The sequence below is a fragment of the Polistes fuscatus genome, unplaced genomic scaffold (assembly GCF_010416935.1).
Source record: "Polistes fuscatus isolate 324 unplaced genomic scaffold, CU_Pfus_HIC Scaffold10, whole genome shotgun sequence".
Lineage (NCBI taxonomy): Eukaryota > Metazoa > Arthropoda > Insecta > Hymenoptera > Vespidae > Polistes > Polistes fuscatus.
In genome coordinates, this window is record NW_025112998.1 from 3,706,330 (window position 1) to 3,729,844 (window position 23,515).

The 23,515-nt window shown below is 30.0% G+C and overlaps 1 protein-coding gene across 2 annotated transcripts in view; it reads left to right on the forward strand.

The window, feature by feature from the left end:
• The window catches only part of LOC122526122 (amphiphysin), a 30,885-nt gene extending 7,481 nt beyond the window's left edge, over positions 1 to 23,404 (forward strand). Inside the window, exons 2-9 of one of the 2 annotated variants that reach the window (XM_043649305.1) lie at positions 15,500 to 15,635; positions 17,765 to 17,955; positions 18,088 to 18,360; positions 18,453 to 18,571; positions 18,682 to 18,725; positions 19,018 to 19,191; positions 19,628 to 19,806; positions 19,903 to 23,404. In XM_043649305.1, coding sequence (XP_043505240.1) covers positions 15,500 to 15,635; positions 17,765 to 17,955; positions 18,088 to 18,360; positions 18,453 to 18,571; positions 18,682 to 18,725; positions 19,018 to 19,191; positions 19,628 to 19,806; positions 19,903 to 19,983 — 1,197 coding nt within the window. In that variant the 3' untranslated portion in view covers positions 19,984 to 23,404. The remainder of the gene's footprint in view (positions 1 to 15,499; positions 15,636 to 17,764; positions 17,956 to 18,087; positions 18,361 to 18,452; positions 18,572 to 18,681; positions 18,726 to 19,017; positions 19,192 to 19,627; positions 19,807 to 19,902) is intronic. The other variant, XM_043649306.1, reaches the window with a different exon arrangement.
• Positions 23,405 to 23,515: the final 111 nt, after the last annotated feature.

Genomic DNA, 23,515 nt, shown 5'->3' on the forward strand with positions numbered 1-23,515 from the left:
GTAAGTATTCGCATAAGCAAGATGGCAGAAGTAATCTTGAAGAGTTATTGTTTTATTTTGTATATTTCGTGATCGAAATAAATTCCGAGATCCTTCATATCTTCTTTTATTTTTTCTTTTTTCTTTTACATATTTTTTTTCCTCAATGTTTCATCGAAACAAAATGGTGGACTTTGTCCCGAACAGAAAAGAATACACTGACTACCTGTAGAGCAGGATTCTTTGGTACCGGTTACGGTGCTCTCTCAGCATCTCTCTCTTTTCTTCTCTTTTCTTTTCTTTTTATTTGTTCCTTCCTTTTAACTTGCAGACTTTTGGAAAATCTTCGATCGATTAATGCGTTTGATGGTGTCGCCCTACTCAAACGTATTCTCTTTAAAGTTGGCACCACGAACATTTGGCTAGTTTGCTTTAGCATTTCGATCGACAACATTTCGTAATATCTTTGTCGTCATCTTCGAGGAAAGATGGAGAACAAGATAAATAGTTATTTCCATTACCTACATTGAGTTTAAAGACAAAATTACAATGAAATACATATTATCCGATTTCTAATTTAAAACTATATCGGATTTAAAAATCAAAAAGAATAAAAAGAGATACGATATTGAAACTGTACACCCTGTGTGATTCGATTTAAAATTATTAGGAAAAAAAAAAAAAAAAAGAAAATTACAACGATTTAGAAATATAATAAAAATGACGAGTTAATTATTGAAATAATTTTGTCGTGTTTTAAATCAAACAAATATTGTTTATTAACGATGAGAATCAATATCAGTGTATACCAGAAATATTATGATTAAACTTTAGAAATGTAGTTGCAGGTGATCTCGACCTGTATTCACAACCCAATTGGATGAAACGAGCTTAGAGAGTGAACACCACCAATGACGACGATTCGTTCCATTTCCGTTTGATAGCTTGCGAACGAAACGGGTTGTAGTCTTTATCTTTCTCTCTCTCTCTTATTCTCTTTTTATTTGTCTCTCCCCTTCTTACCCTTTTCTCTTTCTCTCTCTCTCTCTCTCTCTTTCTGTCTGTCTGTCTCTTAACACTTCCTGCCGTGCCTGCATTCCGTATGCAACGGGTGTTGCACCGAACGACAGCGGGCACAGAAAATGTAAGAGAGAGAAAAAGAGAAAAAGAGAAAGAGAGAGAGAGAGAAAGAGATATATAGAGTTCTCTTCGTGACTCAGGAAAGCTCCCGTTAGGCCGGATAACCTGTACACGTTCCGAGGATATCAGGGGAACGGTGTATGTACCGTCACAGGATGATCCTGTTTTACTTCTTAAAGGGTTCTTCGTCTCATTCTCTTCCGTTTAATCGAAAAACTCGTGTTTCCTTTTCATGTTTTCTAATCAGTATTCATTTGAGTTTTGTATGTTTCTATTAGAATATATTTACGTTAGATTTTATATATTTAATATAATTTTATTTGTGTATTATATAATAATTTATACATTTTTAATGATTCAAATGTTTTGTATTTTAGATATGCATTGTTAATTTTCATTGATACAGGGTTTTATTATTTTTTTTTTTTCTGTATATTTATCATTACTTATCAAGCTTTATGTATTATAGTCTTTATTTTGATTTCCAAGTGATTATTTTGATCTTTGATCTTCCGCGTGTCAGGTATTGAAAGAACCAGTGGTTTTATACTTTAATGCTTGAGTCATTATTAGTTATTCATCGTGTATCATCTTTTTTTATCTGTTTATTGGTAGTTTTATAGAATATATTATTATGCTAGCAATATTTTTATTACTTTGTTGTATCATTTTGCTTTTTGATGAATCTAAGGTGTACATATTATTTTTATTTTCAACATTTTCTAAGACCTTATATTCTTTTTTCCTCTACTTAATTTTTGTATAATTAATTTTTTTTAGTATAGGATAATACTGCTACAATATTTGTATGAATTTTTTGTCTTTTGAACAATAGGATTCGATCATGATTAATTTTGGGTACCATAATTTTGTATAGACAATGATATACTTACTCTTATTAAATATTTGATTAGGCTATTTGCGTAGTAATCATTTTAATTAATATTTGTTTTTTTGGACCAGTAGGACTCGTTTTTGGTACCAATTTGTTACCCTAATTTTTATAAGCAGCTTGAACTACGTATTATTAATTAAAATTAATAATAATTTTGATTTACTTCTTCTTTAATACTTGTATATTATAATATTACTGTGATTATACTAATTGTATTTATAATTATTAATAATTAATATTCAATGTTTAATTAGTATATTTGAATAATCTTTATTTTTTGTAGAGTATTTTTGTTATTATTTAATTTTAGAAACTAACGATACTCGATTTTATGTATTTCAAGTATTCTTACTTATTTATTAGCCAATTACTTACTCATCCGTGCCACATTTGTTTAACCTAATCGAATTGCATACTCTGTTAAGTATAATTAAATAAAAATTGTAATAATATTTATACAAACATATATGAAATATTGATTAATGATAAAACAGTACAAAAGTTAACCGTTAAATTAATTGTGTTAAAATCTCGTAATCGTATGGCAAATCGAATGGCATAGAAACGAGAGAGGTGTCCGTGGGTGGTAACGAACATAAACATGATCGTAGATATGATGTAACGTGTTACATAGAACTTTTCCTAGGTGTGACCGTAGTTGAACAGAAGGATGACGGACGTTTAGTTTGGTATTAGTCATTTATCGTGATTACGTTTTATGGACATATGAATTCAAGATCGAGGATTACTCAACGAAGTTTACGTTTATGAAAATCAAATCTTACATTTTTATATGTGTTATATACAAAATGATATAATAAATTATAATAAAAGAATTCATTTAAGAAAAAATAGCATATACGTGTAACCTTGAAAGAAAATCTAATTAAATAAAACATAGAATATATATATATATCTAAATTATTCAAAAATAAATTGAAAAGAATGACTCTCGGCTTGTAATTAATGATAAGAATGTCAGGATCTAACAAAAATGATAATAATAAATGAGAGATAGAAGCTTAAGTTAGAGAATATCGTTAGAACAAATTTTATATGTACTCACTAGCAATCATGCTTACTCCAACTAGGTTGTGGCCTAGTTTTATCTATTCTCGACTCGTTCTCACCAGACACCTAGTGCACTCGCCAAAAAGAATTAATTTTTTTTTTTTTTCCCTTCTATTTTGCACCGATTATCATTAGCTTGTAAATCATCGTCAGTATTATAGTATAATCACGGTAATATTATAATATACAAGTATTAAAGAATAAGTAGAACAAAAGTTGCCAAATAATTTTCAAAAGTCAATTATTTTATATACGAAGACTAATTATTGAATTAAACTTTTTGTAAAATATCTTAAACTGTAAATTTACAAATATTTAGTCCTTTTGTATAATAAATATATTGCATTCACACTTATAGGTGAATAAATTGAAAAGTTTTGGAGACTATGGTCGAAAAAGAAAAAATAAGTTTGACTGGGTAAGGAAGAAAACAAAAAAAAAGAAATTGTTTCTATGTTAGGCGCAAAACTTTTCAACCCACCAACGTAGATATAACATTGATCGAATAAATTTCTTTTCATTTGTTGTTGTTGTTGTTAAATTGTCAATGTAATTAAAAAATTCCTAAATTTTCTTTCTTTTCCGTTGTTAAATTGCAATGTTAAAATTTACAATAATTTGATAAAGTAATGAACGTATCTGTGATGTAAAGTTTGAAGAAATCATTTTTAGGGTGATCTTAAAAATATTTCGAAAAGGATGTTAATAATACTTGATCGATTCTTAAGATACTTTTTAATCTCTTGTTAGAATTTCATTCTTTTTTTTTTTTAATTTTATTTCGTATCGGCACGTTACCTGATATCTTATTCTACAATCGCAGAAACACTTGGGAGAGAGAAAGAGAACTTTTATGAGAGTGTTTGTAACAGGGTCGATGGCTCGATGCCGGATTTAGAAATGAAGTTTTCCTGGCCACCAACACCGGTCAGTACTATTATAATATCGTCTGATCTCTCCTTCTCTCTCACTCTCTATCTCTCTCTCGCTCCTTCTCTCTTTTTCTGTGACCAACCAGGATATATTACTAATTATTAGGTCATTGGATTAGGTCATAATCAACGACTCATTGATGACCATTTATTTTTAGATATTTAATCTATTTGTTGTTCTTATTATTATTGTGGTTTCTTTAATATACCAGGGTAGGTTGAAAAGTTTTGAGTCATGGTTTCTTCTTCTTTTTTTTATATATACATAAATAAAAAAGAAATTGATAAAGAATTGTTTTTGTTGTGAACTCAAAACTTTACGAATCCAATCGTGTAATAGTAGGTAATTTAAGAAAAGTAATCAAACGTATCGATTAATTATAGAAATAAATGATTTGATATTCAAATAATTTTTCGATAAGTTAGGCGCAATTAGTTTTATATATATATATATATATATATTTTTTTTTTTTAAATTTATTTACAATCGAAAATTTACGCACGTAGAGATTTTGCAACGAGTATCGTAAGCGAGAGACTCGCTCTAGAAATTGCTGAGCAATAAGGTAACTCGAGGCGGACAGTAAAGGAAGAGACAAGTTTAGTTAAAGCCCTCGTGAAACTCGAGAATATCACCTTTTGTACATCAAGACGAGACAATCATTTTATTTCATTCGACTTAGGTTAAAACACTCGTTCAGTAAATTCGGCGACTAATAGGAAAAAATACTATAAAATAAATAATAATAAATAATAATAATAAATAATAGCAAATACGTAGATGGGTTGAACAATTTCGAGCCTAACACAAAAACTATTTTTTTTTTTCTGTCGAAACTCAAAACTTTTCAACTAGTTCTCGTATTTAAACAAAAGACAATATTTCTTTCTTTTTTTTTTTGAAATATTATATATAGATCAAAATTAAATGATATCCTCGTGGTTATATATTTCAAAGACACCAGGTGTATGCACGAATCCAAACCTGACGTAACACGGGTTCCATTGAAAAAAAAAAAATACACGAGTTCACGTTACCGCTCGAATTCTTGTAACTCACAGAGCTTTATCGCGATTACTATTCGTAAGGATCATAGTGTGAGCGTGCCTGCGTGCATGTGTGTGTACAGTTGGAGTCGTTGATAGGTGTGGATAATTCGTCCTGCGATTTAAGGGGATAATTTGATTGACCTTGGGTCTCGGTTGCCACTCGATTACGCGCTCTTATCATTGTATAGTCGTCATCATCATTATCATTATTATCATCATCGCTATCATCATAATAATCATTGGTCGTCGTTACAAATCCGGAACCGTAGTTGAATCAATGAAAGTGTTTGCCCCCTCCTTTAAAAATATCTAATTTATTATTAGTCACGTATAGAAATGTACAAGGTTGATCAGAAGGATCTAAGAACTCGTAATCATATTATTCGAACAGAATAAAAATTAGTTTTAAGAAAAAGAAAGAAAATAAAGAGTAATAATTGATATTACAAAAATTACCCAGAAACTGTGTTGACCTACCTTGTAAATATAAAGAAAGAAAAAAAAAGAAAATAGGTCGTGTTCGTGTGAATGACAATCGCAACCTTGCGCGTTCCATTTACGCACTTTGTATTACATGGAATTTAAGATCACATGTTACTCCTGATCTCTGTTAGATAGTACTAAAACCCACGCCACTTAATTTATTTTTATCTATATATTTTATAACTTAACTTTGCTGGGTCAGAATATATCTGTGCATGTCTACATGTGTATGTATATGTATATATATATAACTTGTAATTTAATTAACCTTCGCAATCCATCGACTTGTTTAATTCTATTTTTGGTTACAATACGTATAATACATTCATTTATTAGTCCTCGGTTTTTTTCTACGATTATCATTTTGTTCTTTTTATTTTAAGTATATAATTATTGGTACACCTTGTATACTTGTTTTATCAATGCAAACAATCGGACTTTAATCTTTCTACTTTATGACAGTATTAATAAGTAAGTATATACTTTTGGAGAGCACTCGAGGCATTACAAATATAAGTAAAATGTTACTTTGAAAGAATACGTCGAGATTGATACTTATCAACCTGTCCAATACAAAAAAAAAAGAGAGAAAAAGTGTGTGTGTGTGTGTGAGAGAGAGAGAGAGAGAGAAAGAAAAAGAAAAAAAGGAGGAGGAGTTAATGCATCCGTGACTGCACTGACGCAAAGTCAAACAAGCGTAGAAATGTATATATGCTTTTATATAAAAAGGGGGACGGTGTCGATACACGTTAACGAATGCAAGTATCGAAAGAACCAGCCAGTCAGCCAACCAACCAGCCACTCCTTCCTTTCTATTCACTGTTTATTTTATCTCCCTGTCTCTGTTTCTCTAACTAGTTAGCTAGCTACCTACCTATCTATCTTTATTTCATTCTTCGATAGACTATTAATCGTCGGTATGTATGCCGCACGCGTATAAGTTGTTTCTCAATCTACATTTAACATGAGATTATACGTAAATCTGTGTTCATGTATCTACAGTTTGTCAAGATTATAGATTCAGGAGGATCATTTTAGGGATCCTTTTTCTTCTTTTTCTTTCCCCCCTTTCTTGTTGAATTTGTTTTATTACCTGTTAATACAGGTATCGTCATTGAGTTGATAATATTTTTATGAGATTTCATCTCTTGGATTAGTAATCTGGTTACTGGTGGAATATTGGAAAGTTTTATAACTAAATGTTTCTTTTTCTTTTTCTTTTTTTTTTTAAATTCCTGAACTGTACACAGTACGTTACCACTGCCCAATTTGAGGATATGTTTGTATGTAAGTACTGACAAAACGTTGCGGCCTCAAGACTTTGACCGGTTCCGTTATTTCGAAGCGAGGAGAACTCGAGAAAGACACGCGTGTTCAGTTCAATTTCTCTCTTTTTCTTCCTCTCTTTCTTTCTCTCTCTCTCTTTCTCTGTGTATGCATGAGATAGAAAGAGAGAGGAAGAAGCTGCAAGAACTGCAACACAACTGTAGAGGGAAAGAAAGAGAGAGAGTTCGTAGGAGCGACCACGCAAGGACGAAAGACAGAGAAAACTTTTCTTTTCTTCGTTTTCTACTTCTTCTACTACCCCTCCTCTTCTTCCACCTCTCGTCTTACTTCGAAACACCTACATCATTATCATCATCTGTGTTCTCTTTACGATGACCACGTGCTTTTCAATGAGAAACAACGTGTTGCTAATTGTTCATTCCTTTTTCGTATTTCTTATTACCGATGTAAAAAGATTTTCTTGTGTCTTTGACACGTACTTGTTTTTCAAATTTGTAAGAAAAATTTATTACATATTTGTTATATTGTATTTATAAATAAGGGGAATATATTTTTCATCTATATTTATATATTATACTTTTAATTTTTGTAATAAACATTCGTACTCTTTATTTCGAGATAACGTCAAATTATTATTCGATTTAATTATTAATTTTTATGGCATTTTATGGTGGTTGTTGCTTCTCTTATTTATTGTCGATAGATCTGAATTTTAGAATTTCATTAGTTTATGAAAAATGATTTGCGTATGTAATTTGATTTTAACACGAGTCAAACTCATTAATCATATTTTCTTAAATAGTCGTATTACATTATTTTTGAACGATATACCATTATTTATCCAGTAGTTTTTATATTCAAGAAATCATACTGGACAATTTACTTTTCTATTTAAGGCCTCGAATGTATATTAGTTTTTATAGGCAATTATATATTCCCATATAAGTCAGTTGTAGTATATATTTATCAGCATCGTGGAATGCTGTATGTGATGGTGTTCATTTATTTACCATATGTGTAAGAGAGATGTGCACATATTAAATTTTATATTATTTTTATATTTCGTGGGAGAACTAGCGGGATCTGATCTTGGTAACTTCAGTAATACTATTGGGTTTTAATAGGCGGTTGGTTACTTTATACTATGCATACTACATTATTTTCTGCTGTTACACACATTTCCGTATTTATTATAATCTATATTTATATTTTCTTTTTTATTTTACTGAGAATCAGCAAATTTCGCAAAGCTTTCATCGGTGTTCTAAATTTTAGAAATAAATAATTTTGTCTTTACAGAGCTTATGTTAGATTTATATATTTATCAAAGTAATATTTAATTTTGAATATTTTTACGCAACATATGAAATTTTATATTTCCTGCAACCAGTGAGGCTCGATCCTGTAAAATTTACGATACTTCTGAATTTATAAACAATTGCCTACCACTCCTGAATCACGAGTACTTACTAATAATGAAAATCTTTAATTATTTTATTTAAATAATCTATATTATTTTTTTATATAATAGAATATTTAGACATTCTATTGCTTTTCTTCTTATATTACATTTTTGTTTTGAGATTATTAAAACAAAATATATCTATATATATCTATATATATAATAATTAACGTAAAACGAAAAATTCCACGTTGATCAAGTTGAAAAGGTATCCATAAGAATACCGTTTGAAAATTATATTCCGAGATTCCACACTTATAGTCCATTCACCTTGCAACGCGTTCCATGGCTTTCTATTCGCCCATCCCCTCCTACCCCCTACTGTATATTACGAATCACGCTTTTCTTGAACAAATCCTACCATTTAAGATAAGATAAAGAAAGATAGAATGAAAAAATATACAAACTTGTTCGTCGAGGTCAAATTAAAAATCGATCGTTGACGCAACGAAGACGTCAGTTATGGTCGTACGGCCTGGAGGGCAGAGTTAACAAGATCTAACGAACGAAAGAAGGAAGGGGAGGAGGAAAAAGGGGGTAGGGTAGGAGCATTGCATCCTCGTAATTGAATAGAGGCAAAAACTTATTCGATGCTATTAAAGTCACACAAATGAGTTGATTATCATCCTTCGGATTATGCATTTTCTTCTTTTTTCTTTTTTTTTCTTTTTTATTTTTTTGCATTAAACTGCAAAATTATGCCAAGATCTATAATAATCAAATAAATAACAAACGAAGGATTTTTCTTGTCAATCTTTTCTCGATTATATTTTACTGTATTATAATATTTGCAACATTATATTTAAAACATATTACGTAAGTTATCAGACAGTATTCTGACGAGTTTTTAAAACAGAATTTTCTAACGAGTTATATATTTTCTTGGAAGTAAATGTTACGATATTTATTCATCGCAAAGTTATTTGTCGCTGTTTTTGTAGGATACTATTACTAAGAAATACGAAGCGTCATCGGTTTATATTGACAGTAATTAATACCGAATCGATAATCGAACGGGAAGATAACCAGGTGGTATTTTGCGATGCTTTTATTATTTACGATTGATATAATTCTTTTTTTATTCAAAGATATGTATTATTTAAAATAAATCTTTACGTAACCTTGTTTTTTTTTTTCTTTTTTTAATTTAACAAATATTCCTTGGGTGTTTTTTAAAATTGTTAATCTGGTTTGGAATCTTTTTTTAAATATTCGTATATATGAATTTATAATCATATATTTTAAGAGAAATGAATGAATAGGAACTATCGTACAAATTCAAACGTTTATAAACGTAAACGTATATAGGTAAGCGATATAAGAAGATGAATTACGATCCAAGGATGGATGCTGGATCAGCAATAGTGGCCGATGTGCGTGGTGGTACATGCCGTGAACGGGCCGAGTGCCCGAGGTTGATGTCCGAACCTCGCGCCAACACATTCCGATTCCTTACTTTCTTCCTGGTGGTCTCTTTCGATGCCATTTTCTGCCTTTAGAATCTTACTACCGTACGTACGAGATCCCAGTGGTCTCGTAAAAAAAATTTCGTCACACTTTTCTTAACAGGACGATCCGAGCTTCGAAATATCGTCTGTTAAACTTTGAGAACAATTGTTATATATCTATTTGCTACTTTTTCTTATTAGAAATTAAGGGATGATTGTTGTGTTTGTTGTTAGATTTGTACGTGTCAAAAAGAAAATTGTTCGAATTTGTAATTTGTTAATGTCGCCAAATTTATATTATTCATTTTTGTATGACATTAGTAATAAATAGCAAAGTCACCAAATAATAACCAGCAAAATTGATAAAATAATAATAATAGTACTCGTTTAAATTCTAACAGTCACTTGATCACTGGTAATTAATGACTTGCAATTGGCTTGGAAATGAAAAAATATCCTTATAATTTCTACGAAAAAGTCATTTTGCATTCTCTCGAGATATCGATTTATCTGTTTTGAAACGTATAAAAGAAGAAATAAAAATTATATCGTATTAAAATAACTCTGACTCATTTTTAATCGGTTAATAATTTTTGTTCAATAGATACAATACGATACTCAAGTTATATGAGATGAAAGACGTTAGCACAGATAAAATGAGATAAGCAAATGATAGATTGCAGGAGGAAATGCAATAGTAATTTCATCTTTGTTTACTTCGATCATTAGTATAAACAATATTTCAAAATGATATCAAACGATCCATAGAATCTTGCATCAACAATTTTTAGATCATTTTCTATTTCAGTTATTTACGTGCTTTTTAATTAATTTTTATGTTTAATAGTAAAATTACAAGTCTAATTAAAGCGCCAAATCTTTTTTGTTGAAGCTTATGTTTAAAATTACGACAATTGTCAAGTGTAGAAAAATATTAAAATGTCGGCCATTGTTGACTGAAGCGGCCATTACGGATTAAGAACCAGGGTGTCGTTTAATATATTAAAATCCCCAAAAAAAAGTTCTAAAAAAATGTTTTAAATCATTTGAAATGAATTGAAAAATAACCGAGGAACTTTTTGTTCACTTAGAACATTTTCTCTCTCTCTCTTTTAGTATATCATCTCTAAAGTAATTAGATAGAATGCTTCAACATCCAGCGTGTGTTTTAGAAGATTGAAAACTAGGTTATAGAAGAAGAGGTATGGCATAATAATAGCCAATGCAACTGCACGTATGCAGCATCATCGTCCATTCCGTTGGCTATTAATAAAATCGAGATCCAATTGTTTCCCTCGGAAAGTGAATTTCTTAACCGTAAAACCATCGTAACACACCGTAACACACCACTGTATATTGTACACTTTTACTAGTTTATTTCTTACGCGTTCAACCGAAACTTTCTTTACTAATGCATACTTTAAATACATGCTTATTCATAGAGAAATAGTTATCGTAGAAAATAGGATAATAATTTGAAACATTCGTATTGAATTTATTTTCATTTCTTATTGGCGGAAATCGGTATTACGGTAAATAAAATTGATGGAACGTTGCTGATTCGATCGTCAACCATCATGTCATAACTTTCTAACATATTTTCCTTGTTCTTCCTCTTTCTCTCTCTCTCTCTCTCTTTCTAGTTTCTTATTGTTCCTATTATTGGCTATATCTTTCTACCTTGTCTAGGATGTTAAAGTTTCTATACGAATTTTTCGACGTAAAATATTACGCGCGATTTTTAACCGCATTTATGTAACACGATATTTCATAAAATAAAGAAAGCTTGGTACGTACGTGAGTGCACGCTCGCGTCTGTGTATGCGTGTATTTTTGTACGTATTAGAGATACACATTTTTACTTTCCAACGAACTTTTTACGATAATTCATAAATATTTTTATCATTGTTTCTTAATAGTTGCAGGGTTTGCTATTTTGCTTCACGTTGAATTTTTCTTTAAGTAACAATGAGGACGTCTGCAATATTTTTCTTTTTCTTTTTTACATTTAAAATAAATCGATGCTCGACAACTTTTTCTCGTGAGATTACAATTTTTTTCATATTTGCATGTTTTTGTGCAAAATCTTATTTAGGTTTAACACGTGCACACATGCGTACGCGAGGAAAGTATGGCAATTTAAAACAAAAAAATAGTATTGATTTTTGAAAAATTTGTTTGGTTAATCGTTTTTTTTCTTTTTTTTTTTAATTTAGGTCGTGTATCTTTGACAGTGAAAAGAGAACATCGATTACGTGTATAGAGGTCAAGCTCGAGTCGTGGAACGAGTTCGCTCTTCGTTACAGAATACTGTTGTCGTATCAGGTGTAACTTATGCTAATCGTCTAACGGTATAACTTGAACTGGATACCGTGACAAAAATTGTATCTCTTCTCGAATAGGTGAAATAACGTTATTCGGTGCACCGGTATCCTAATTGATCGAGGATTTATCAATAATCTTGTATTCGTTATACAGGGTAGACAAACATTACTAAGTGGTTAAAATTAAATTAATTAATTTTGTTTCTCAAGACTTTTTTTTGGCTAAACATTTATTTATAATTAATAAACTGCAAGCCTTGCTTGTAATTTTACAATCTGAAATAAATATAAAAATTTATATATAGGTACGTGTGTTGTACAGGAATATCCATTAATTTTTAGCTGACTAAAAAATAATTTTTTCTTCTAGATTAAAAAATTATAAGGCTAATTGATAGTCTAAAAGATTTCAAACAATTCTAATTAGTAAACATATGTTCGAAGATGTATATACGATTTAAAAAAAACACGGACGATTCCATTTTGAATTATAATCATTCTCTATTTTTCTCTTTTTTTAGAAACACGCAGGTAATCCGAAAAACGACATAAAACATAACCTAATCAATACATACGTTGAAGCTACACAGGATAACCTGTTTATTGTCTTGTGACTCATTCGATGATAAGACTATTGTCGTCAAGGAAAATTTTTAAATGCGCCAAAGCATTCTCTGTAACATTTTTTAACAATTCAATTTATTTATCAAATTTATTTGTAGGAAGACAAAATTGTAAGATATACAAAATGGCTACCATTTATAAATGTAAAGTCTTACGTTAATTAACGAACAAAATAATTTTCTGTGTGATATTTATTTATTAAATTAATGATAATATCGTTAATATAATTTTAAAAGAAGAAAAAGAAAGATTCGCACAATTGTAATTATGTAACGGTAGTCATATTACAAAATGGCTGTTATTCCTCTCTCTAAACGGAAAAGTCTTATTTAAACTCTTGATAGCTTTATAGAAATAGTTGAAAGAATCAATTGAACGTTTAATATAAAATGACTGTGATCTCGTTTCATGAACGTTGACAGCAAACCGTTCTTATATTCAAGAGCTATAACACGAACGACATCTTACTAACGTGATAAGAATATTTAAATCTATGAAAGAAAACATTTCTAACTTCGTTACCAGGAATTATCTAGTATTTTATAGAATTTATTTCTAGCTTGAAATTGTTAGTTTTACATGAGATACCCTATACATACAATTAAAAATTTATATCATTGAACACGCCTGTTATACGTCTGTTATACACAATAGGAAGTATCAATCAGTGTCACGTGATCAGAATTCTCCACAATAAGTCGACATAACCTTTCACAACAAAATTATTATGATAATCCGAAAGAAGCTGGATGCCAGACGCGTTTTATTCATCGAAAAAGATCTCTCGTATCTTTTACCTTCGAACGAACAACTGATCATTCCGCAAATAGAGTCTGCAAAAGTAGATTATTGCGTAATTGCTATAGGGAAAGAAATATGGCGTTCGTTAGATCGGTCGTTGAATTTTTGATAACTAGATTGTTATCAATTTTGTTTAAGTATTTTATCGAATTATTTTTGTCCAAATTTTATTTATATTAACTCCTTTAACTTTCCAATTTGTATATTATTTTATATTATAGAGGATTAACTAAAAGTTTTTAAATGATTTAAAAACTTATTTCTCTTTTTAGGAACTTTTTAGGCTATTTTTTTTAAGCTCATAAAACTGCTAGCCTTAAAGGTCACGGACAAGAGTAATTGATTTTTAAAAAGACTTAGGAACTTTTGACCCTCTTTGTACTATTGCACAAGTGCTCTAATAGCATTCGTACAACGTATACTCTTGTTTGGCAGGAAAAATAGAAACAGGACCGAAAAAAGGTGCAAATAGTTTGAAGAGAATCGCGATACTCGCACTTAGGTTATGGACGGACTTAGAAGGAATGTTGGCTAGTGTCCAGTTTGTAAAAGAAAGATGGCGTCGTTAGGGGGAAAGAAGAGAATCAAAAGAAGAATATATTTGTTTGTTTAACTTGATTCAAGAGATAAGAAGAGGTAATATAATTTGTTGATTTTGTTTAGAATATTTTCAACTGTTACATCCGATATTTAATATTCTTGAAAGAAAGAAAAAGAAAAATAATATTAATTAATGCTAAGAGTTAAGGCATATCTCGTTAAGTGACTCATCGTTCGGTATATTTGTCATTCATATCAGTCGATAAAAAAAATATACTCAAATTTTCTTTCACGTAAAGCAAATCAATGACTCATTAAAAATAATCATAAATTGGAATTATTACTTGTAAAAATCATAATAATTATTTACTTTTTAGGAATGTTAATTATGGGATAAATTATACGAGGTCCGTTAAAAATTTTAAAATTAGGTTCATGTCCTCTTTAAGTACATTGCAATGTTAATAAATTTAATCTTATTAATTCTTACTGAAGAATGAATCAGAAGTGTGAAATTTCTTTTCGGTTGAGATGTCTCTATCGTTACATAACACTGTACCCTTTCGCAACGTCATGCCTTATTGCTTGGAAAGATAATGATAATACTTAAAAAAAAAAAATGAATTAAGAGACAACAATGAACCTAACGAAACTGCATTCACTTGGAATTATTAGACACAAAAAACAGATAGACGCGAATATTTGTTATTATTTATTAAATAATTAGATTTATATTATTGCATGGAGTTATGATTATATCGTTTATCAGAAACATTGTCACCGATAAAACAACTCGTGACCATATGACTAATCATTAGTGGGTTGATGCTTTATTTATAGATGGTATTTTCTCATGGAATTATCATTCGTGTACTTATCAACCAATGACGAATCAAATGAGTTCACAGACCTCCAACCATATTTTGTATACTTTCTCTCATATTAAATATTTATGTAGGATGGTTACACAAGTTTCTAGGTGAATCCGAAATTTATTTAAATTTTTCTATCATATAATTTTGTTAACGGATTTAAAATCAGTCTAATTTTATTAAATACGAAACAATCGCAAAATCTCTTTCTTGTATTTCTGTGTATACGTATCTTTTCAAAAGATCCGTTCGTTTTCTTATACGCTGTTCGTATATGGAAACGTGTACGTACGATCCCTTCCTTCGCCCACGTTTGCTCAAATCCCACGCAAAAGTTGTTTGATTCTTCCTAACTTTTATTTTTCTCTCAATCGTTCGTTCGCTGTTTAATTTAAAAATTTATCATACAAAAAACAGGCTGAATTTTTGCTTAAAGACAAACGGTCTACTTTCACATTGGTTTGTTTATTATTTATTATAAAACTATGATCATGTTTGAAGGGCCATGGAGGGGGGACGGAATATGTTTCATTTAGTTGGTACTGATAACTAAAAAAATGTTTCTAATTTTGTTTCTATTTTATTTTTCAGTTTCTTCAGAATCTCGGGAAGGTCGACAGAACAGCGGACGACATATTTGACGAGCACCTACAAAACTTTACGAGGCAGCAATACTCTGCCAACAGGCTGCAAAAGGAGTTCAACAATTACATCAGGTGTGTTCGAGGTAAGTCGGTCGTGCCGTAAAAAATGAGACAGAGATAGATATAGAAAAGAGAGAGAGAGAGAGAGAGAGAATGGTGAGGAGGATGAGGAGAGGAAAGGCAGAAAACTCGATTCTTCTTTTCTCGAACGCCTCGTTACTTCGGATTCTGTTTAAAAACTTGTACGAATCAAACTCCGCCATATTTAAATTGGGATTTGCTACCACAAGATATTAATTTTAGTTAATTTATGTACTTGTTTTATTTTATTCACTTATCTTATTCGTAATACAGAGTTGATGTCCGCCATATTGAAAATAATAAAGATTACCAAGATGACAAGTTTGAAGAAATTGTCGTTAATAAAAATTACAAGGAAATGTTTAGAACAATTATTTTCTCTATGATTAAAGCAATTTAATCCTTAATATATATATATATATAATTATCTTTTTTACTTTGTTTTTTGGTCTTAAGTTAGTCCAGAGAAAAGTAAATTTTCTTACTCCCCTATATGATGATGGCACACCGGAACTCTGCTTCTATGATCCGTATTAACAATTTATACTGGAAGCTACCTACGAATTAAAACGCACATCTCAACTCTTATCCTCGTTTGATCGTTTGCCCAACACAACGCAGCACACCACACTACACGATAAAGTGCAGTACAGCTTAACAGCACATGGTGCAACGTGTTAAAAAGCAACCACGTGAACCGGAAGATCGTAAGAACTTGACCGTGAATTCAAGGTTACTTAAGAGTGTAGACGTACATAAGTACTTAAGTTATAAGTACATTATCACATGATCAACTCCTTCAAAAGTCCCCCCCCCCATCGTTTGTTCTTGTGAAAATTAAACGAAAAAAGAACAAGACAAAAAAGCCTACAAAATGTTTTTCCTTTTAAACGTCGCCAATTTTAACGAGTGTTTTATCAACGCCTAGAGATGATCGTGCTTCTTCTTACGTAACCTGTAATCTTCCAACAGTTCAATGAACAATATTAATGAGTTACACGCCTTTTTTTTGTTACATTAAACGTGTGTTAAGTATATTTAACCAAGCATAGATTATACATCAAACCGAACACGTTGTTCTCTCTCTACCCTATCTTTTTATAAATTATGCAACCTATCATGTTCATTCTTCACTTATCTCTTTCTATAAATTAAATGTTTCCCTACCCTCTCTCTTTCTATATGATTTCTAATCCTAATGTAAATTGTTGATTGTACATAAAAAGGAAATTCAATTGATTAGTAAACACTTTCGTTATCGTTTAGAATTTCTTAACGCCTATTAATCTCCTTGCTCTTCTTCTTCTTCTTCTTCTTCAAAGTTGGAAGAAATTGAAACGATTAGGTATATCTCGACAGGTGAATGCACTTAAAGATGAAAGACAGTAGAAAAGTATGTCAAGAAAGTACGATTACGGAAATGCTAAGACTCTGCCACTCCCCCTCCCTCCCCTTCTCAAGGCTATATATATACTTTGAATGTGACTACTTATTGCAAGAAAAAGATGTCGTCTATCGGGTTTCTTCTTTCCTAGCTTATAAAGTCTAGCGTAAATTTATCAAGATCTCTAGGACAGGGGTTCTCAAGTTGAGATACACGCCGCATGAAAAAGTAAAAATTTATTACATGAAATATGTAACATGTATAACATAATGTATAAATAAAGTATCCCAAATTAAATATGAAATGTTTTAAGGGTGACCAGTATATCTAAACAAAAAAGTAATTCATATTAATATACCAATAACTTTGAAAAAAATGATTTCTACCATACCAAACGTACCCCTTGAAGAGAAATGGTCTAACTTGGTACTTAGTATTTTAATCATAAAACGATAAAAATAATCGTATTATTTGAGCCTGTTTTTAGTGCCTCATTTGGCATATATTTTATTTTGCATATATACTATATATAACATAATAATATTTTGATGATTTATTTATTTATTTATGCAATGAGATACGCCATTTTTAAGGATACGTAGTACATGAGAAGATTGAGAACCTCTGTTCTTGGAGACTTCAATGAAATCTCGATCAAGATAGATAAGATAAATAGATGGATAGATCGATAGATCCGATTGAGATAATTCTCTTTGATTTTATTTGGTTTCATTTTTGTACTTTCAGCTGTACAAGTAGCATCGAAGACGTTGATGGATTCACTAAATGAAATCTATGAGAGTCAATGGACTGGTCATGATCTTCTTTACGTGCAAGCACAAAACTTGGATATGCTGTGGCAGGATTTCACTCATAAACTTGCGGACCAAGTACTTGTACCTCTCAACACATATCAAAGCCAATTCCCCGAGATGAGAGTAAGTAGAAATATTGAATTAATTGGTATTGATTAATTGAAAAATTAAATAATTTAACATTTTAACATGAAATTGAAATAATTGATAACGTTAATAATATTTGTAACTAATGGATGTTTGTTTATTCTATAGAAAAAAATTGATAAACGTGGAAGAAAATTAGTGGATTACGATAGTCAAAGACACAATTTCCAATCGCTCCAGTGTAATCCCAAAAAGAGAGATGAACTTAAAGTATCTCGAGGCAAGGAACTTTTGGAAGAAGCTAAACGTACATACGAGCAATTAAATTCAGAATTACACGACGAATTGCCGGCTTTATACGATTCTCGTGTTTTATTCCTTGTGACCAATTTACAAACGTTATTCGCTGCCGAGCAAGTTTTTCATGCCGAGAGTGCCAAGGTTCGTGTGAATTAAAAAGAAAAAGAAAAACATTTTTCTTTCTTCCAATGCTAATCACACTTTAGGATTAATAAACATTTTATATATTTTAGGTATATTCCGAATTAGAGGCAATAGTTGATAAACTTGCCAATGAAAGTCAGAGAGGATCTTATACGTTGAAGAAAAACACTGAACCCCAGTCACCAAAATCACCAAATGCCAATTCAGCGTAAGTAACTAAAACGAAACAAATATAAATTTATTTAGATAAATATTTAAATAGATATCACAATTAGAATATTAACAAATAGATATTAACAAAATCTTTATTTGTTGCAGTTTGATAATAAATACGCAACCGTCGCAAAACAACATCTCGGCAGGTAAAAAAGAATTTCTTGTTATAAAAAGATAAATGCTTGATTTATGTACGTTGACAGACAATGTGTATACTAATATATTGCATGCATTAAGACGTTCCTCCGATTGATAATATCCTTTATCAAAAAAAAAAAAAATAAACAAAAATGGAGAACAAATAAATATTTATTAATTAGAGATAGAGAGATAGCTTAAAACATAAAAAAGGATTGATTTTTTTAAAAAAAAAAAAGCCTTTTAAAAGTCATGGGTTCCAACGTGTGTGGTATGAGTGTGCTTTATTGCGTGTTGCAGCTGTGGAGGATTCGGTACCACCAGCTAGAGACACCTCGCCAACGACCCAATTAAATGGCAATGCTAACAGCAATGCTAATAGCAATGATAATTCTCTCAATAATCAGGATGCTTCTCCGCAAAGTACAGTCGTACCTACCAAACGTGTTGAAGAACTTTATGATATACCAGTCGGTAAGTATATTATTTTTGTTCAACAAAATTGCTGTGTGGGAACAAAATACTGGATCGATATTAATTGTCTTGCTCATAAACAAATTTCAGCCGTTTTAATGTTAAATTTTAATATTGAAATGATAAAACTAATACAAGGTTTTTTTAATCGCAGCAAAGCTAATGTTGTTAATCGTTTATTAAATATTAATTGTATAAATATAATTATGTTAATGTTATCTTGAAATGGACCGTTAAATCGTCTGCCCATTTGTGCATGGTCATACTGAATTTTAAAATGATGTATCCTAGCGAATTTGACTTGTTGGTTCTAACGTTTAAAATATAAAATACAAAATTAAAAATAAAATATATATTATTTATAATTTTGACAAGTTAAATTTGCTATTAGATTACGATAGGTCCATCACTAATGGTGCGGATTCGATAATTTTAGACGTGGAATATGAAAATGGTACCAATTTCTCTGCAGGGGCGACAACGGACAATTTGCCACCTGGTGTTTTATATAGGGTCAAGGCTACTTATAAGTACAGTCGGGAAGATGTGGATGAATTGTCGTTCGACGTTGGTGAAATAATACGCGTCGTAGAATACAATGATCCCGAAGAACAGGTTCGTATATCATTTCATTTTCCTTTTTCTTCTATATTAATAATTGTAATAATCATTAACAAAAGAAAGAAAACATGAAATTTGTTGTCACTTTAGGAGGAGGGCTGGTTGATGGGTATCAAAGAGGGTACAAACGAAAAGGGAATGTTTCCAGCAAACTTCACGAAGCCGCTGTGAAAAGTTTTTTTTTTTTACGTTTATCTTTTACTATCGAAATGCTCAGAAAAATGGCATCTTGATAAATCAATAAACGTATAAGGTAAAATTGACTGGATGTAATACTTATAAAGGAAAAAAAAAGCAAACAAAACAAAAAAATAAGATCCACACTAAGTTCATCAAAAGAAGTGGTGTTACATTTGAGTCATAAAATTGAGAAGCAGAATCTTTAAAAAAAAATAAAAAAACAAATGAGGGAATTGATATATAATAAGATAGTTTTGCTGGATGGTACTGTGGATAATAATCAGCCCAAAGTGCCTTTAAAACCAGCCACTGTCTGTGCCAACGAACATTCACTATAATAATAATAATATTAATCTAGTATGGGATTAATCCTCTCATATCGAATGTACGAATGAATATACGCATCACTAACAATCAAATGAAAAAATATTTAAATAATATATTGTAATACAATTTGCAATACAATATATATATATATATATATATATATATATATATATATATATAATATACATATATATTTAATATATACAGGGTGTCCTGTAATCGGCGGTACAAATGACCAGGGGGTGATTATATGTGAAAAACTAAATCGAAAATGTAAAATCAAATTTGTTCTTATAAGTTTTTATTTTTGGGAAAAGTAAATTTGAAAATTTGTCTCAACTCTGGAAACTAAAAGTTTTGTTCGATAAGCATAAGAGTAGAATTGATTGAAGAAATATCATCGTATTGACAATGATTGTAAATATATAAAGAAGCGCAAAAATTTTCTCCAACAAATTTTCAAACTAATTTTTCTCGAAATCAAAGCCTTATACGAACAAATTTAACTGTACATTCTTGACTTAATTTTTCATTTAGAATCATTCCCTGCTCGTTTTTACCATTAGTTATAGAACACTCTGTATATTAGATTAATTTTATTTTATGGAAGTGTACATAGATCTACATATATTACTTTTAGGGATAAATAACTTTTATGAGATATTACTTTTTCGTGGCTACTGAGAGAGAGGGAGAGAGAGAAAGGGAAATAATCATTAAAAGATTTATCACCAACAATTTATCGATAGATACCTTTACACGAGAGCTCTTTTTTACAAAGAGTCTTTTTAAAAATTTTGCCAAGGTCTAATCATCTCTACTTTATATTGTTCAAAAACAAAAAGTCATCTCTATCAAAAAAATATCTAGAAGTAGTTTCAAATACCAAGAGTAAGAAGAAATAATATTTAGATCAGATTTTTGCACTTTGAATCGTTAAAATTTTAGGAAAAATAATATTCTTACACGACGAGAGCGTAGATGAAAGAAAGTATCTTACGAGATCGAGCAGAACGATGTATATAAATTGATAGATATGTTATCATGATTTTTACAACGATATTTAAATTTACTTTCGTTTCCATCCTTTCTATTTCCGTCGAATAGAATATTCTTGTACTACAACTTAGAGATACAATAATAATATTTCTCTCGATGGTAGATTTTCTGTTTTAAATTTCATTTATTATTATTATTATTCCTTTTTGATTTTTCTTACGGTAAATAACTAATTATCACATTTGTATATTCTTTAATGAGTATTTTATGTATATGATACAAGTGTGCGTAGGAAATTTATTACCAGTAATCAAAAGAAACTGTTATTACTGATCCTGTATTAATTTGTATAGTCAAAGTAGGATGATGGATACCAATGGTCCAGTATCAGCAATTTTATAACTTTGATTAATACTCGTTACATAGATCTGTAGAACAATCATGTATCACATACATACATTTACATACACATTTATTTAAAATATAAACAAAAAGAAACAGTGCTATAATGATATACGTTATAATGCAAGATAGTATTATTTATAAGAAGAAGATTATTGGTATTCGGCTTCCACTTGTGAGAGTGTGTGTTTTTATTTTCTATTATATTATATTATTCAGAATGATTATTTGTAAAATATTAATAGGAAAGTTGGATTGTTTCTTTTATAAAAAAAAAAAAACGGAAGATGAATTTGTTGTTGAACGATTGATTGATCCATTGTCATTACTAATAATAAATCTTAAGATGATTTAAGAGTATTATTGGGCAAAGTAATAATAATAATAATAATAGTAATATAATATAATAATAATAATAATAATATTAATAATAATAAAAGGTCTCTTCACAGGTTTTTGTTCTCACAGATTCGTTGCTAATCGGGTATATAGCATTATAATACATATATGTAGAAATATTATATGCGTAAGTTAAGTGTGCAATAATTTTTTGCATAAGCCAAATTATTGTAAGCGTATTGAATCGTGGACCAAAAGAAACTCATAGAAAAGAAAGAAAAAACTGTGAACTTTGATTCTTCTACACCAAAAGAGCTGGTTGATTAAGACTGTGAAGAAGGACGTAATAAGAAAAAACAAAACAATTTGATAATTATATTCGTTATAGGTATAAATATTTATACTCCATTTTTAGTTAAGTCCTGACTGTATTTCGATTGAATTACATTCCAACAAATTTGTCGGACACATACATATATTTATATATACAAGCATAAAATATATCATATTATTCAAGAACTTAAACAAGATTTCGTAATAAAATTCAATTAACACATGCGTCATTGAATACATGCGCCGTCGTTTAGAAAATGTATTAGATTCATCCGAAAGTCGGAGTATAATTAAAAGTGGAGTGTAAAAAGTTGTGCCTTGATTTTCTAAGTTTATTGTCGAGTACCATGTATCTACCACTATCGTCTTTTGTCGGATGTATTCAACGATTCAAAGAAATAATATATATGAATATATTTTTTTGTTGAGTTAAAAAGAAAAGAAGAAATAAGAAAAAACCAAGAACATAATTTTTATGACAGCGTTGACCGGGCGAGAGAGTTGCGTTTAGGTTTGGAAATCAACGTGTTACTGCCACACGGTACAAAATTAATTTTTACAATGGTACGAATAATCGGAAACTCGTCGAAATTTTCTTATAATAATAACAATGATAATAATAATAATAATAATAATAATAATAATATATGCCCTTTATACTGCGTACAATTTTTATCCGATCTAACGATTTGCATTTAAATATTTAAAGAAAAAATAGAAAAACAAAAGAAGAAAAGAAAATCGGTTCAAGAGGTTCCATTTCGTCCCTCTTTTTCTATGTAATATTTCCGACAACGCTTTAAAGTCTTCTCATGCGTACTTCGGAAATAATCGAATTACAATTTTATTATACATACATGATTAGAAAATAGCAATATAATATACGTTTAAAAAAAAACAATGATAACCAAAGCATTCTATACTTGAGCTTAAATAGAAGAATGTTATTGAACAGTGTAGTAGTGTATTATCAACATTTTTAGATTATAATAAATTAAATATACACATGCAATATAATATTTATATTCGAAATTTATACTTGCGCTCTTTTTCTCTTCATAGATTTTTTTCAAATAATATATAATATACGCCAATTCGCCATAATTGTTTCGTTCCTTTGAAA